The sequence below is a fragment of the Fukomys damarensis genome, unplaced genomic scaffold (assembly GCF_012274545.1).
Source record: "Fukomys damarensis isolate Sample0158 unplaced genomic scaffold, DMR_v1.0_HiC HiC_scaffold_10, whole genome shotgun sequence".
NCBI lineage: Eukaryota > Metazoa > Chordata > Mammalia > Rodentia > Bathyergidae > Fukomys > Fukomys damarensis.
The window spans coordinates 38,758,897-38,774,646 of NW_022900922.1; the positions used below are offsets into that span (position 1 = coordinate 38,758,897).

The window sequence follows — 15,750 nt, forward strand, 5'->3', positions numbered from 1 at the left end:
ACCATGAGATTCTCAAGTCTAAGAATGAGAGCTGTGACCTAGAGCTGCCACACTAAACTGTAAACTGTAACCTAGAGCTGCCACCCTGCGCTATAACATTTAGCTGTACCTCTGACCTGTGGCAGTGCGCTGTAACACTTAGCTGTGACTGAGCTGTAACACTTGACTATAGCACAGAGCTGATGTCCTCTGCTGCCACATTTGAGCAGGCCCTCTGCTACACAGGAAGCTCTACCCTGTAAGCAGGTGCCAGGACTCCCTTGTGTGCTGAGCGCCTGTCCTGATGAAGGCCTCTGAGCCAGTCCATTTCTTTCTGTTTATCTCAGGTAAAGTTGTTTGCACTATAAGGGACTTGTGACACTGGGGGTTGTCATCCTGCTGCAGTAGTGGATCTACAAGGCACTGCAGGGACAGCTGTGGAGGGAAAGGCAAAGGTGCACCAGCAGAAACAGCGCAAGCCAGGGCTGGACCCCTAGAACCGCAACACCAGAGCATCAGGCCAGGCTCAGAGTAGTGGCACTAAGTATAAGGAGCGAACATCGCCAGACCCAAATCCAGGATTCTCTCCAGACTGGAAAAATGCCCCACAGTTTCCGGGTGACAGTTTGACCTTCATCTTTCCTGGAAACTCAATCAGAAGCAGCCCCGCTTCCCGCAGTTTTAGGATATAGTGTGCCGAGATTCTCCTGCTTCTTCCTCAAACACGCTGAACATCAGGCAAGGACGCGTGGAGTCGTGGGTCTGCCCTTCTAAACTGAGGTGGCCTAGGAAGGACAGCGAAAAGCAACTGAGAACCCCCCCGGGACTGTTCGGATGTGCCACTTTCGCACAACTACAGGTCCCAGAAGCTTCCGCGGCATACGCCGGCTAGTACAAGGCAGCTTCGCAGCCGCCTAGCACCCTGACATCACTTCCCGGTATTTCTAGGACCTATGCCACCGCCGCCGCCTCTTTATGATGTCATAGACTTCCGGCCGGAAGATCTGAGCTCTGGGCATCTTCCTGAGCGTAACGTCTCCAGGCTGGGGTCTTTGCTCCGCGTATTCTTTTTCTAACAACGTGATGGTTCAGAGTAGAAGTTTAACTCCTTGTTACCACATTTTATTCTCTTAGCATGCATTTTGTGAGCCTACTCAATGCTCGTCTGCATTTTTGACTTGCGGGATGTGAGACTAAAGGAAAGAGGCCTTAGAAGAAGGGCCTTCACTGTGGTTGTGCGGATTCCCGGACCCACGCGTGGACTCCTGGAAATGATGACGGGCTGTGCTTATATCGATATGTTGAACGGAGAGACATGGGGTGTATTTTAGGTCTACGCGTGTAATGTTACCCTTTACTAGATACACTCACCTTGCGTTCTTTTCCCCATATCAATATTCTTAATATTTTTCTACAATATAACTTTTAATGGTGTTTACTTACTAATCTTTTGCCATGTACCAGTATTTCTTTGCCGTCTTTTTCAACACCAGGATTTTAATTTGGAATCCTTAGCAAATATTTCAGTCTTATTGTTGGAACAGCTTTATAAAATAGTTTATGGTATTAGGTGTAACCATGTGGTTTTGGTTTTATTTAAAAGAAAAAAGGTCCTATTGTTTCCTATTATGTATCTTTTATTTGCTCTGAATTATAGTTTGGTTTCTTGTTTAAGAAGCTATGCAATATTCAAGTTTATATATCTGAATTAAATTTGCAAATGGTGAGGTGACCAAGAGATGGGGGGCTTTAAGATATGTTAGGTAAATATACCAACTCCATGATGAATGCAATCATGCACTGGGAACATGTACTCGAGTTTTTGGGGGGTTTTTTGTTGTTGTTAGTCCACTTTTGAATGATATTCATCATAGGAATTTGTACCTGCACATAATGTATCTTAATTTTTTTCCCCATTCCCTTCCAGTCCCTCTTCCCCTCTCACTTTACAAAACTTTATTTCTATTGTTTTCCTTTCATTCTTTTTTTTTTCTCCCTAACACCCCACCTCCACACCCGCAACGCTTCCTTGTTCCTCTTCCCATTTGAACATTTTCTTCCTACTTCACAATATGTATCATCCATTTTGGTCCTCATTTATCCTTTGGGTTTACCAGACAAGGGAAACCATGTGATGTTCAAATGTGTGTCTTATTTCACTAAAAATGATGTTCTCACAGTGCATCTATTTACCTAGAAATGCCTTAACTTTATCTTTTGCAGAACCAGGGGTTGAACTCGGGACCTTACACTTGTCAGGCAGGCACAGTGCCACTGAGCTACATCCCATCCCAACTTTATCCTTTTATGGCAGTGTAATACTTTATTGTACATAAAAACATCTTTATCCATTCATCCATTGTGGGCATCTAGGCTGTTTCCAAAATTTAGCTATTACAAATTCTGTTGCTAAAAACATGGGTGTGCATATGTCACTGTGGAATAATACTCTTAACTCCTTTGGGAAGATACCTAGAAGGGGAATAGCTAGATCAATTGGAATCTCTACTTTTAGTTTTTTGAGGAATCTCCATACTGATTTCCCTAGTGGCTGTATCAATTTACACTCCCAGCAACAGTGGAGAAGGGTTCTTTTTCCCCCACATCCTCAGCATTTATTATTGATTTCTTGATGATAGCCATTCCTTCTGGAGTGAGACGCAATCTCAGCATTGTTTTAATTTGCATTTCTTGAATGGCCAGTGATGTTGCGCATTTTTCATATACTTATTTGCTGTTTGTACTTCATCTGAGAAGTGTCTATTTCAAATCCTTATTATTGGGTGTTTAAATTGGGGGGGGTCTGACTTTTTGAGTTCTTTATATATTCTAGATATTAGTCCTTTTATCTGAGGAATAGCTGGTAAAAATTTTCCCATTCTGTGGGTTATCTCTTTACTGTGTTGGTGGTTTCTTTTGCTGTACAAAAGCTTTTCAATTCTATGTGATCCCAGTGTTTGCTTCTTTGTAGTATTTCCTGTGTGATTGGGTTTTGTTGATAAAGTCCTTGCCTACACCTATGTCTTCAAGACTTTTACCTATTCTATCTTCCAGCAGATTATGTGTTTCTGTTTTAATATTTAAACGTTTGATCCATTTCTTTTTTTGTACTGGGGATTGAACTCCAGTCTTTCTACTTGTAAGGCAGGTAACAGCACCATTGAACTAAATCCCCAGCCCCACTTCTATTTTAGTTTGGTGCATGGTGAGAGATAATGGATCTAGGCTTAATCTTTGACATCACAGAAAACCTTTAATTTCACAACTAGAAGGAAAAGTTAAAAGGTACATACTAATAGGTCAAATAATAGGGCATACAGAGCTTTAAAGTACTCCAGGAATAAAAAGTGAGTAGGGGCAGAGGTTGCTAAAAAAGATTGGAAAAGTATTGATCACTGTTGAGGCTAGGTGAAGGGTACATGGAAATACAATATTATAGTTTTGTTCATGGTTTGAAATTTTCTGCAATAATTTTTTAAAGGTGTACCAACATTGCTATGGGAATGGAAGCCAGCTAATCCCTTCCTGCCTTTTGTTTGCAACACCCTTGGCCAGTGCCCTAAATGAATTTTCACCTACACTGTTATTTCAGTTTTTAGGGATTTCTTCCTCTGGACTCATCTTCTGAATTAGTCTGAATCTAAATAAATTCCAGCTCTTCCGAAAACACCCTGCATACCTCCATACTGTGCCCCAGATGCCATTCTCTTTACACTTCATCAGGAAGATAAAGTCAGGGTTCTTTTCCTGAGTCTAAAACTGAGGAGGTATCCCACAGTCTCAAACACAATGTTGTATTTCTAGTTTTCTAAACCACATTTCCCTGAAGACACCAGATACACTGAGGGACAAACCATCTGGCTGTTAGAATCCTCTCAACCCTTCACCTTTTCCATTCTCCTCCCAGTCTGTCATGTGCATAGTGACTTTGCCATCTGGCTTAGTCTGCCATTCTATCCTATTCCTTGGCTAAGTGACATCAATGTGCCCAACAATGCAGTTGCTCAGTATTTATGAAATTGGTGTTCACATAGATGAGTCATCATCCCTCAAACATTCTGCCTTTTTTCTGGAACTTCACATCTGGGGGCAAGGTCCCCATGCCTGAGGGTAATACAGCATCTGTTGCTTGAGCTCACCTCACACTGGTAATCAAAGCCTTCCCTTTTTAATTGTTGTTCCAGAAGTCCCTCTCCTCCTCTGCCATCTGTTCCCCACCCACAGCCTTCTGTCCTTCACACTTTTCACACCCACCACTTAGCTCCTATATGCCAGCTTTGCCAGAGATACCATTTCCTTCTGCCTCCTTGTGCCTGGCTTTCATACCCCTTTCAATTTTCCGTCCTTTTCTAGTGACTCATCTCATTATCCTTCTAAGAAGTCTAAGAAAGTAATTCTGTACTATTGAAAAACCTTTTTATAAAACTAACTTGCCGCTTTAGCCTGTTTCAAACTAATTCTATCTGTACTGTGGCCAGATTTCAATCTGTTCTCTACTCTCACCGTCCACTTACTCCACACCTTAAATTTAACCTGTCTCCCAGAAACTCAACTATATCTGTTTTTAGGTAAAGACCACCCAGATACCATCTTCACCAACCAAATAGGCAAACATTTGTAAATATGACAGCATGGACTTTGTCAAGGCTGTGGACCAAGCATTAGCCCCCTGTTGCCGGTATGGGCAGAAACCCCACAAAGGCAGTATTGGACAGACTTGAAAAGCCATTGCTTCAGGACCTGCTAATTCTGCTTCTAGGGGTTTACTTACATGTCTGCACATTCTTTAAATGATACATATACATACAAAGTTGTACACTTAGTAGTTTATGATCACAAAAGATTGAGAATAATCTAAATGTCTTCCATCATGGGGTTGGCTAAATAAATTCTTGCCATATACACAGTGAAATGCTGTGCATCTTCTGGTGGTTAATTTGTTATTGTCAACTTGGCTAAGCTACACTGCCCAGTTGTTTTGTGAAACACTAGATGTTTCTGAGAAGGTATCCTGTGGTCATGATTAGTATGTACAGTCAGTTGACTTTAAGTAAAAGTGATTACCTTCCATAATAGGGTGGGGGCTTGGATAGTAAACTAAAGGCCTTAAGAGCAAAAGCTGAGTTTTGTAACAGGAGGAATTCTTAATCGCTGTAATACAGAAATTTTGCCTGAGTTTCTACCTTACTGTTCTGCTCTAGAAATTTTGGATTCAGGACTATAAAATCAACTCATTTGAATTTCTAACCTCCTGGCTTGCCCTGCAGATTTCAATCTTGCCAGACCCTCACAATCATGTGAGCCAGTTGTATAAAATGAAAGTAAATCTTTATCTCTGACTCTGCCCCAGAAATTCTGATATGCAGTTATGAAAAAGATTGAGTATGACTATACCCTGTAGGAAAGGTGTCCAGGATATATTTTTGAGTGAAAAAAACCAGGTTTGTAACTGTGTGTAAAAAAAGAAATTGAAACAAGAATCCTGTTTATATTTGTTTATATTTCTAAGAAACTCTGGGAGGAGGTACAAAATAATGTGTGTGGTTACTTGGTGCCCTCCTGACTCTACCTCCCAACAGCATATTTAGCACATCCAGTGTGGCGCCCCTAACATCCTGTCATCACCCAAATCTTGGAGAAGGGGTCTCTAGAGCTAAACTCCCAAAAGGGCCTCTTCTTCACACTGCAGACTGGCATCTCCAGCAGCCTACTTGATGCCTGTCCTTGGAGACCTAACAGGTATCTACAACACTTTCCCTGACATCTAAAGCTAAACATACAATGAAGATGCTGTTGAAGATGTGGAGTAAATGGAAACTCCAGCACGGCTGGCAGCAATGTAAAATAGAGCAGCTCTTCGGCAAACCTTTGGCAATGTGTATTAAAGTGGAGCGTGTGTCGCCGTGACACAGGATCACTGCTGAGTGTATGTCCAACGGAAACGGATGCACATGTACACGAAGGACAGGCACAGGAATGTCCTCACATATTCGTAATCACTTCAAATTGGACATGACCTAAAAGCCTGTGTGAAGTGCAGTGGGTAACCAGTGCTGCATTCACACAATGATTGTTACTCCGCACAAAAACAAACAAACCACACTGACGTACAATGACATAATGATTCTTACAGAAAAGACTCAACACGGGCACACTGGATGATCAAAGGTGAAAAGGCCAGAGTAACCCACAACGGTGACCTTTGAGAAACAGTCAGCTGATGGGAACACACTGAGGGTCACTGGGTTGCTGCAGGGCTTCCCTCTTCACCTGGGTGGTGGTTTTACAGGTATTTCCAACTCGAACATTTCTTTTTTTTTTAGTAAATTAAAAAGCTCTACAGCTGAATCATGACTCTCACCCACTGCAAATCTACTCCTTCCTGGTGTCCTCCAGCTCAGTGCATGGCAGATCCTTTCTTCAAACTGCTCCACTGAGGTCCTTAGATCCTCCCAGTTTTTCTCACCTCTGTATCCAAAGCAACAGCAAACTTTGTCTCTGTGTTGGGTATGTAGCCAAAAATCCAACTACTTCCTGGCACCTGTCCCTAATTTCTTTGTCTAGTTCACCATTAGCTCGCACTGGATGCCAGGAGCATGCCAACTACATCCCCAGCTTGCACACTGGGGCCCCGATTATATATTCCCCGTGCTGCAGCAAGTGGCCCTTTGAAGACATATCAGTTATTCCCGGCCTAGGACATCTCATCTAAGATGCTAGATCCCTGCCACTTCCAAGAAGACCCTGTAGAACAGCCCCAGCTGCCTGCCTTGCCTACCACGTACTATGCTCCCTGCACTCCTGAAGCCACCAGAGATGCTCCTACCGCAGGACCCCCATGACTACCCCATGATCCCTCTTCTGGAAGGTGCTCCTGCCCGTGTCTACACCATGCATCACCTTACCTTCTCCAGCTGTGCATGCCATACATTAGAAAGGCTTCTCACTTACCCTTCACTAGCTTCACTATAGTTCTCATCACTGCTTGGCATTTACACCATGTATTACAAGATGTGCTTCCTAGAGAACAGAGTTGCAGCATTGTCTATTTGTAACTCCCTACTGCTGTAATAAATTCAGGTGCCTCACAAGCACTGGCTGTGGCTGAATGTTTAGTGAAGACCTAAACGTTTAAGGATGAATGTCAGAAGTTGAGCTATCTTCCTTTCTGGCTTTCCTTGCCCAACTGCTTGGCAAAATATCTATAATCTGCAGGCAGTCAAGATTACCAATGTAAGACCTGTAGAAATATGCTGGGTGTCTATCAACTGTCTTGGACACTGGAACATTCAAAAAGACTATCCATGAAGTTATCAGAATCTTCTATCAGCAGCAGAGAATTTTTTGCCTCCTAAACAGTTGGCTGTAATTTCTGAGGTATTTTTACTGGGGTGGGGGGGTTGTCAATGATATTAACTTCTAAGCCTGAATCCCTCTATTTTTCAGATTAATTTTAACTTCTTCCAATTTCCTCCTTTAGATTTTAATTTTGCTTTACTCTTAGTATGATAAATATTAAGAACTGTTGCTATTGTATTGTTTCAGGCCTATAAATTACAGAATTAAGGAAAAAAGACTGGCTAAGAAGTTATTTGCAATCACTTCCTTTTCCACTTTTACAACACAGATGCAGGCAAGAGATGCTAAGTGTGTGGCTAAGGGCATCTCAGGTGATAAAGGACAAAAGCAAGCTCATCGGCCAGTACTCACACGTCTGAGTGGGTGCAAGTCAAGACGGCTGTGGCCTGGGAGGTGGCTTAGCAGAGATGCACTTTCCAAGCCTGTATTCTCAAAGCACAGGAAAACTAAGCAAACAGGGAGGCAGGTAAGGCTTTTTTCAAGTGTAACTAACCTATGTGATGATCACACAGTCTGGGTCCTGTGTTTGACCTGACAGGATAGATGAGGAGTGAAGAGTTAGTGGAACAAAGTGTTATCTCGCAGGGTTAATGACAAATTCCCATACAACTTCGATTTCTTCATACAAGAACAAGAAAGGCACATCTTCCATCCTGGCCTGCAGGCATCCCAGCACCTCCTCTGACAGAGGAGCACTGTTCCTCTGGATACGGACACTGCATTTCTCTGCAGCATGGAGGTGGCTCAGAGGCCCACCAAAGCCTGGCCTGTGACTTGTTACCCTCTCCTAAACCTTCATCCTTCCATGCAGTGGGGTAACCCTAATTCCTAAAGAAAGACACCTTGAGAAATTAAGAAAGACTTCGGTAATGTGTCTTTAAAGTTAAAGTCAGAAAGAAAAAGGTCCCGAGACATACATGGCCACATTACTTCCTAAATTCTATTCACTGCCTGGCACTTTCAGTTGAGGTGACAAAATTCTAAAGCAGGTCACTGAGCATTTATATAACCAAAAAGCACTTCATTTGGAAGTCTATAGTGCTCTCTCCCCCAAACTCATCTGTAGAAAAATTTTATGTAAATAGTGATGCGTTTGTGTGCTATCATCTCACAGCTCTCTACGGGTAAGGTCAGGCTGAGAAACTGTTGTTTGTGCTTCAGAGAGCCAACGTGGCAAGTAACTGGGCTGGATCTGAAGAAAACACGAGGGGCCTAATACTCAGCTAAACCTGTATTTGTTTCTAAGCGAGGCCACCAGTGTTTGTGCAGACAGTGGACACCTCTCCAGGTGTCACAGGCTCCATCACCTGCTTCTGGCATGTGGAAAACAGAATGACCCTGACCTTACACTCTGATTTAGCTTTTGTGCTCTGGTGAAGAAGCAACCAGTCCTACCTCCCAGGGCTTCTGTTTGTTTTTTGTTTTTTTGAGACAGGGTCTCACTATGTAGTTGAGACTGACCTGGAACTCACTATGTAGCCCAGGCTCTTCTTGAACTCACAGTAATCCTCCTGCCTCAACCTTCCAAGTGCTGGGATTACAGGCGTGCATCACCACGCCCAGCCTCCCAGGGCTTCTGAAAACCCAATTACAAAAAAGGGTCACACTCCAAATTGCATTATATGAGCTGAGTACAATGGCACATGCCTGTAGCCCTAGCACTCTGGGAGGCTGAGACAGGAAGATCATGAGCTGGTGAACCCAGGCTGGATAACTCAGCAACTTAGCAAGACCCTGTCTTAAAATAAAAATATAAAATAGGGTTGGGGGTTGTGGCTCAGTGTGAAGGCTAGGCTCAATCCCTAGTACTACAAAAAAAGATACGAGAGCTCTGGTTTCTGCCACATAAACATGAGAAGACAGCTGTGTGCAAGCAGGATTTCCCTCACCAAGCACCAGATGTGCAAGTGCTGAGTCCTCGGACCTTCTGGCCTCCAGGATTCCGAAGAATAAATTCTGGTTGTTAAATCATATCTTGTTTATAGGAATGTGTTGCAGTAGCCCAAACTAAGACACCAGGGACTGCCACATGCAGCCAGGGTTAAATACACTGGTATAGGCTGTGGAAGCAAATTTCTGAAACTCTTTGAATACTAAAAAATATACAAGGAAAGGCAATACTATGAAGGGTTTTTGGGCTTATTTTTTGAGAGAGTCTCACAATATTGCCCAGAAACTCCTGCCCAAGCCTCCTAATTTGGGACTACAGACACAGGCCACTGCTCCTGGCTCCAGTTTTAATGCTCATGCTGAGTCAGGCTATTATGGTAACTGAATTTGAGGGTATTTAATAACATTTTATTACAGATCAGTTCCCTAAGCAGCTCAGGTGCACGAGAACAGAAGCAGAATAGATCCCTCATTACTGAAGTACAAACCATGCATAAACACACGTTCAGATGCAACACGCAGAATGTGATGTGTAGCAAAACCATTTAAGAATATATTGTGAACGTACAAAACTGAGTATAAAACACTAAACTACCTTTGAAATCATCTATTCAAACCCTTCATTCCATGTAAAATAGCTGAGTTTACGTCACAGAGTTGTTTTAGTAACAATCAATCAGTTCAGCCCATTGTACTTTCCATTCCACAGTGATGGTGAATTAAACGTGTTCAGCAGTCACTCTGTCCACTCTGCTTCCTTAGGATCTCGGGGCCCCTAGGACAGGCAGACGCCAGGGTGCAGCCTCTGGTGCTTGTTGAGCGCGGAGCGGTACCGGAAGGCTTTCCCACAGCCAGCACAGCCAAAGGGCTTCTCCCCAGAGTGGACCCTCTGGTGCTGGACAAGGTACGCGCTCTGGCTGAAGGTCTTCCGGCACTCACTGCAGTTATACGGCTTCTCCCCACTGTGCGTGTTCTGGTGTTCTGCCAGGTGCGTGCTCCGGCTGAAGGCTCTGTCACACTCGCTGCACTTGTAGGGCTTCTCTCCAGTGTGGATCCGCTGATGCTGTGTCAGGTGGGAGCTCTGGCTGAATGTTTTGTCGCACTTACTGCACTGGTAGGGCTTTTCCTCTGTGTGGGTTTTCTGGTGCTGAGCAAGAGAAGAACAGTGCCGGAAGGCCTTCCCACACTCTGGACATGCGTAAGGCTTTGCTCCTGTGTGGATCCTCTTATGCTGCGTGAGGTGTATGTTCTGGTTGAAGGCCCTCCCGCACTCGGTGCACTTGTATGGCCTCTCCCCAGTATGGATCTTCCTGTGCTGAATAAGGGACGAGCCATAACTAAAGGTTTTCCCGCACTCGTGACACTGGTAGGGTTTCTCCCCAGTGTGGATCCTCTCATGCTTGGCGAGAGACGAACTCCGAATAAAGGCTTTCCCACACTCCTTACACTCATAGGCTTTTTCCTGGGTGTGGGTTTTCTGATGCTGATTCAGGTTGGAGAGATAACTGAAAGCCTTTCCACACTCGCTGCACTCAAAGGGTTTTTCTCGGGTGTGGATTCTCCTGTGCTGGGTGAGGGAGGAGCAATAGCTGAAGGCCTTTCCACATTCATTGCATTTGTAAGGTTTTTCTCCAGTATGAATTTTTAGATGCTGGGCAAGGGATGACCAGTAACTAAAAGATTTCCCACATTCCGCACAATCGTAAGGCTTCTCCCCAGTGTGTGTCTTTTGGTGCTGCGTGAGGTTCGAGTGCTGGCTGAAGGCTTTCCCACACTCACTGCACTCGTAGGGCTTCTCTCCCGTATGAATCATGTGGTGCCGGATGAATGTGGAGGGCCCATTGAAAGCCTTTCCACATTCATTGCATTTGTAGGTTTTCTCACCAGTATGAATTTTTTGGTGTTGGGTAAGGTGTGTGCTCCGGGTGAAGGTTTTATCACACTCGTCACATTTAAAAGGCTTTTCTCCTGTGTGGATTTTCTGATGTTCCATGAAGTGGCCTCTCTGGCTGAATGCCTTCCCACACTCATTGCAAGTGTATGGTTTCTCCCCAGTGTGGATTCTCTGGTGCTGAACAAGGTGGGTCCTCTGGCTAAAAGCTTTTCCACACTCGTCACACTTGTAGGGTTTTTCTCCAGTGTGGATTCTCTGATGCTGGGTAAGAGAGGGACCCTCAATGAAGCCCTTCCCACACTGGTCACATTTATATGGTTTGTCTCCAGTATGGATTCTTTGATGGTTTATAAGGTTTTCACTTCGACTGAAAGCCTTTTCACATTCATTACATTTGTAGGGTTTTTCTCCAGTGTGTGTTCGCTGATGGCGAATAAGAGCTGAACAATAGTTGAAAGCTTTACCACATTCACTGCACTTACAAGATTTCTCTTTTTTAACTGGAAGTGAATTCTGCTTGACGTTTGTTTTAGCAGAGGTCTGTTCTGGGGATGTTTCTTGCTGTGTTACAGTGCTTGAGTACACACCGCTTTTCTTGCATTCGGTATTCACAGGGCCTCTCTCCCATGTGGGTGCTGTCTTTTCTGTAACCTGCAGTTTTTTCTTTGGTAGCATGTGCTGCCTCCCTAGACTGCCTTCAGACACCCAGTCATCTAAGATGCTGGGAGTCCAAGGATCCTCCCTTCTGAGTTTTTCCTCTAGTGCCTCTGAAAGCTGTTCCCCTTCAGCAATGTCCACCTCTGGAAGTGAGGCACTATTTTCACATCTTGGCTCCCAGTCTGAAAGAAAATAAAATATAAATGTTCTCTGGGAAAGAAAAAAAAATTGATGTGGGAATGAGCTTATAAAACTGAAACTAAAGCCCACAGGAAATTCTGAGTGTTTCTAAATATACAGCTCTATGATATGGGAAGAGAGAATAAAGGATAACAATAAACAAACTGAAGGTGGAGAGAGAATGCTTACCTCAACTTCCTGAATAATCTCTATGAGCAAGTAAGGGAGCTACATTTAAGATGACAGTTATTAAAAAGGTAGCCCCAGAAGTGGGTACGAGTCAGAGCTGAGATTCCTTACTAATGAACAACAAACAAAAATCCAAGAGCCATGCTTTATATGCAACAGGAGAGCCTCGGCTGAGACCCAGGGCATCAGTGGGAACACTGAGGTAAAGCTGCATCACAGCTGGAACAGGTCCCATAAAGAGCAGATGGAGTGACTGAAGGGGAGAGATGGCCAGGTGAAGTCCAGCCTTCTGAAGACAATCGGGAAGAAATGGAGCTCGAGACCATAGCAGCATTTGTGAGAGCGGGGAAGACACTCATGTTGTACAACAACCAGTGTGTTCAAGTGTAGACAGGAAATACCAGCTCAAAAGAGGAAAGAAAGGAATACTGGAAGCCACAGACATATAGATGAGAGAAGAACAGTGGGAAAAAGACCCTTAAGGGATAGAAAGAAAGCTGCTCACCCCTAGACACACAAGAGAAGAAACAGGGCCAGGAATTTAGCTCAGTGGTTCTGCCAGCCTCGCAAGCACAAGGACCTGAGTTCAAACCCTGGTACCAAAAAACAAAACAAAACAAAACAAAAAAAACAGAAGGACAAGAAAGCAATTGAGCCACCCACGACAAGAATGCCAAAGCTAGAAGCAGTGGGAATTCAAGGATGGCACACGACATGTTTAGAACAGCCTTTCTTCCAAGCTGGTAGGGGAGGATCCTAGTGACTGGGGAACCCATGTCTCTCCACACTCAGAGCTGTTACAGTAAGCACCACCATCGCTGCAGGCGTGAGACTGCAGCAGCCCCACAGCAACAGATTCTCCAGCAAGGGCAAGATCAATGCAACACTAGATTCAGGAATGGCCAGTTCTTCAAGGTGGGACTATGTTTTCATCACTGAAATGACAATCAGGGAGGTCTGTGTGTGCACAACAGAGAACTGGAAGAAATTCCCAGAAGCACTTCAGGATGCAGGATGTGGGGACTGTGGAGTCTGATGGCAAGTAGGGCGGTTACCATGACAGCCAGGTGAGACGTCAACAAAGATGAGGCTGTGATGGACGAGGCCAGGGCACAGGCACTGCTGTGGACTCCACTGCCTGTAGAGATGTCCACGAAACTGCATGGCACTTTATAAAGACAACAGCAGCCAACCCATCAGCTAAGACTCAACCTGTTCCCTATGATAAAGGAGGCAGGACTATGGGCTGACTTCCCAACACAACCATCATCGGGTCAACTCCAATAAGAAAAAGCAAACAAAAGAATGAAGTTAAATGCCTGGAGTTTACCTTCTGTCCACTGACCAGACAGCCGAACTAACGATCTCATCAATACATCATGAAGTGATAATCATTTTTGCCTAACTGAATCTCTGTTTGTCTATTTGGCAGTGACTAAAATGTTGGTTGGAAGGCCCGAGCTTTTTCAATGACATTTAAATGATTTAAAATTGTTTTCTCTCTGGTTAAGCTGGAACTTTCTGAAACTTTTTTTTTTTTTTTGATATCAGGGATCTAACACAGGACCTTGTACTTGTGAGGCAGGCAGCAGAACCACTGAGCAAAATCCCTAGCCCCCTGAAACATCACTTTTAATTTATAATAAAATTTGACAACTTGCTTTTCCAAAAAAAAAAGAATGGGAGAGAGTGGGAGGAGCAGGTGGAAAGGGAAGGGGAGGAGAGAATGAGAAGTGAGTTTCGTTACCATCTTTGAGCCCTAATGGGAATTCATAATGACTATTTTAAAAGGAAGAAAAAAATGTAAAAAAGTGTACTCCAACCTTGATCTTAGACAAAAGGCTGAGAAGTGATCAGAGTAAACTCCAGTAAGAAAACTACTCCAATTTTAGTTAACCCTGCAGGTCTCACATTTAAATGTGGCGTGTATTCCCCACGAATTATGCAGCCCAGCCTAGAGTGCCTGGATTATTCCTATTCCAGGGTCAGGTCACTGAAGAAGTTACTTGGTGCAACAATGGATACTGATGATTTAGAAGAAAGGTCCTTGTAAGTTGAAAGACAATGATGGTAAAGCAATAGAACCAGAAGTTACAGCTGAATTAAGAAAGGAATGGATAATAACAAAATGAAGACTGCTGGTGGGGGGCTCACTTTTGTCTAGTTTGGTTGAGAAAGAGCTTGGGCACGGGACTGGAGAGTTAACAGTGTTGAGGAAAAGTATTTGGAGGCACAGACAGCGTATTTCTGTTTGAGGGGAGCAGGGACGGAGCCTGCAGAACCTGAAGAGAAAACTGTAACAATTAAAAACCAAGTGGTAATTATGAGGCCAAGGTTCCGACGGAACACAGAGACAGAATACGCAAACTCAAACCTCTAGAAGGCTTCCTTCCCACTGCCACACAGCAGCTGCTGTGGAAGAAATGTGCAGCCCACACTTCCGACAGGAAGCCCCCTACTGGGGAGCAGCCGGAAGTCATGGCCCACATCCTCTGGCCCCACTACTCACTTCCGCAGGTGGCCACAGCAACTCCAGGCTCCACAGTCCATGGCTCTGTCCCTTGCTCCAACTGGGAAATCACGTCAGGTTTGGAAACCTGCAGTCCTGTTCAAGGAAGGAAAAACAAGGGCCACATCAGAACTCAGTGCCAGAGGACACGTGTGTGGGCCAACTGCCAGAAGACAGGGCACTATGATCTGGGGTCTTGCAAGGCTCAGGAAAAGTATGAGTTTGTTCTCCTGCCTATTAGAAAATGAGGAATTATTTCAAAATCTCCAAGTCTAAAAACTGGGTTTCTAAGGGCAAAACATGTCTAAGCAAAAGGAGAAGCCATGCCCTCCACACGCTGCCCTTAACTTGGGGAACCATCCTTACCTATGGAGACCAGATGTGTGTAGTTTTCCAGGGTCACGTCCCTGAACAAATCTCTCTGTCCAGGGTCCAGCTGCTTCCATTCTTCCTGGGTGAAGTCCACCACCACATCCTTAAAGGTCACGGATTCCTGAAACACCAAGCACATTTCCACTGCGCCTTGGGAGGGGGAAATCGGCAGTACTGACCAAAGTGAGGCGACATACACAAGCTAGACCTATAAAGTGATGTTGCTGTGTTCTCCTCTGTAACACATTATCAAAGCAGTACCTCACCCATAGTAGTGCTTCAATATTCTGAGGAGATTCACAAGGGAATGCTCCATGTAGAGAGTGGATTTAAGCTCCAGCACAAACTTCAGAACCGGCAACACAGGTAGGAGGGCAGCACCACTGCTGCTGTGTTCAGACATGCCATGCATTTACAGTGGAACTGCTTTCATCGGTGGAATTGTTTACCACCAGAATCTGCAAGAATAGCCAAGGGTGTTCTGAAGGAATGGAAAGGGCAAGGGGACTTTCACTGATAGATTTCAAAAAATACAGTGACTAAAGCAGAGGACCCTACCATGGAATAAAACTCAATAAAATAATGTAGGGGGTCAGATACAGACCCTGCTTCTGAGAGGTGACAGGGATTAAGCGACTTCAAAGTTAAGTAAGATACAATGGGCTCATCACGAAATTGTATCATAACAGCTGACTCTTGGCAAAAAAAAAAAAAAAAAAAA

At 44.2% G+C, this 15,750-nt stretch overlaps 1 protein-coding gene across 1 annotated transcript in view; it reads right to left on the reverse strand.

Annotated features, from left to right (window-relative positions):
• Positions 1-8,985: 8,985 nt before the first annotated feature.
• The window catches only part of Znf184 (zinc finger protein 184), a 13,480-nt gene continuing 6,715 nt past the window's right edge, over positions 8,986-15,750 (reverse strand). Inside the window, exons 3-5 of the mRNA XM_010622720.2 lie at positions 15,024-15,150; positions 14,658-14,753; positions 8,986-11,961 (exon numbers count right to left, since the gene is read on the reverse strand). Coding sequence (XP_010621022.1) covers positions 10,004-11,961; positions 14,658-14,753; positions 15,024-15,150 — 2,181 coding nt within the window. The 3' untranslated portion in view covers positions 8,986-10,003. The remainder of the gene's footprint in view (positions 11,962-14,657; positions 14,754-15,023; positions 15,151-15,750) is intronic.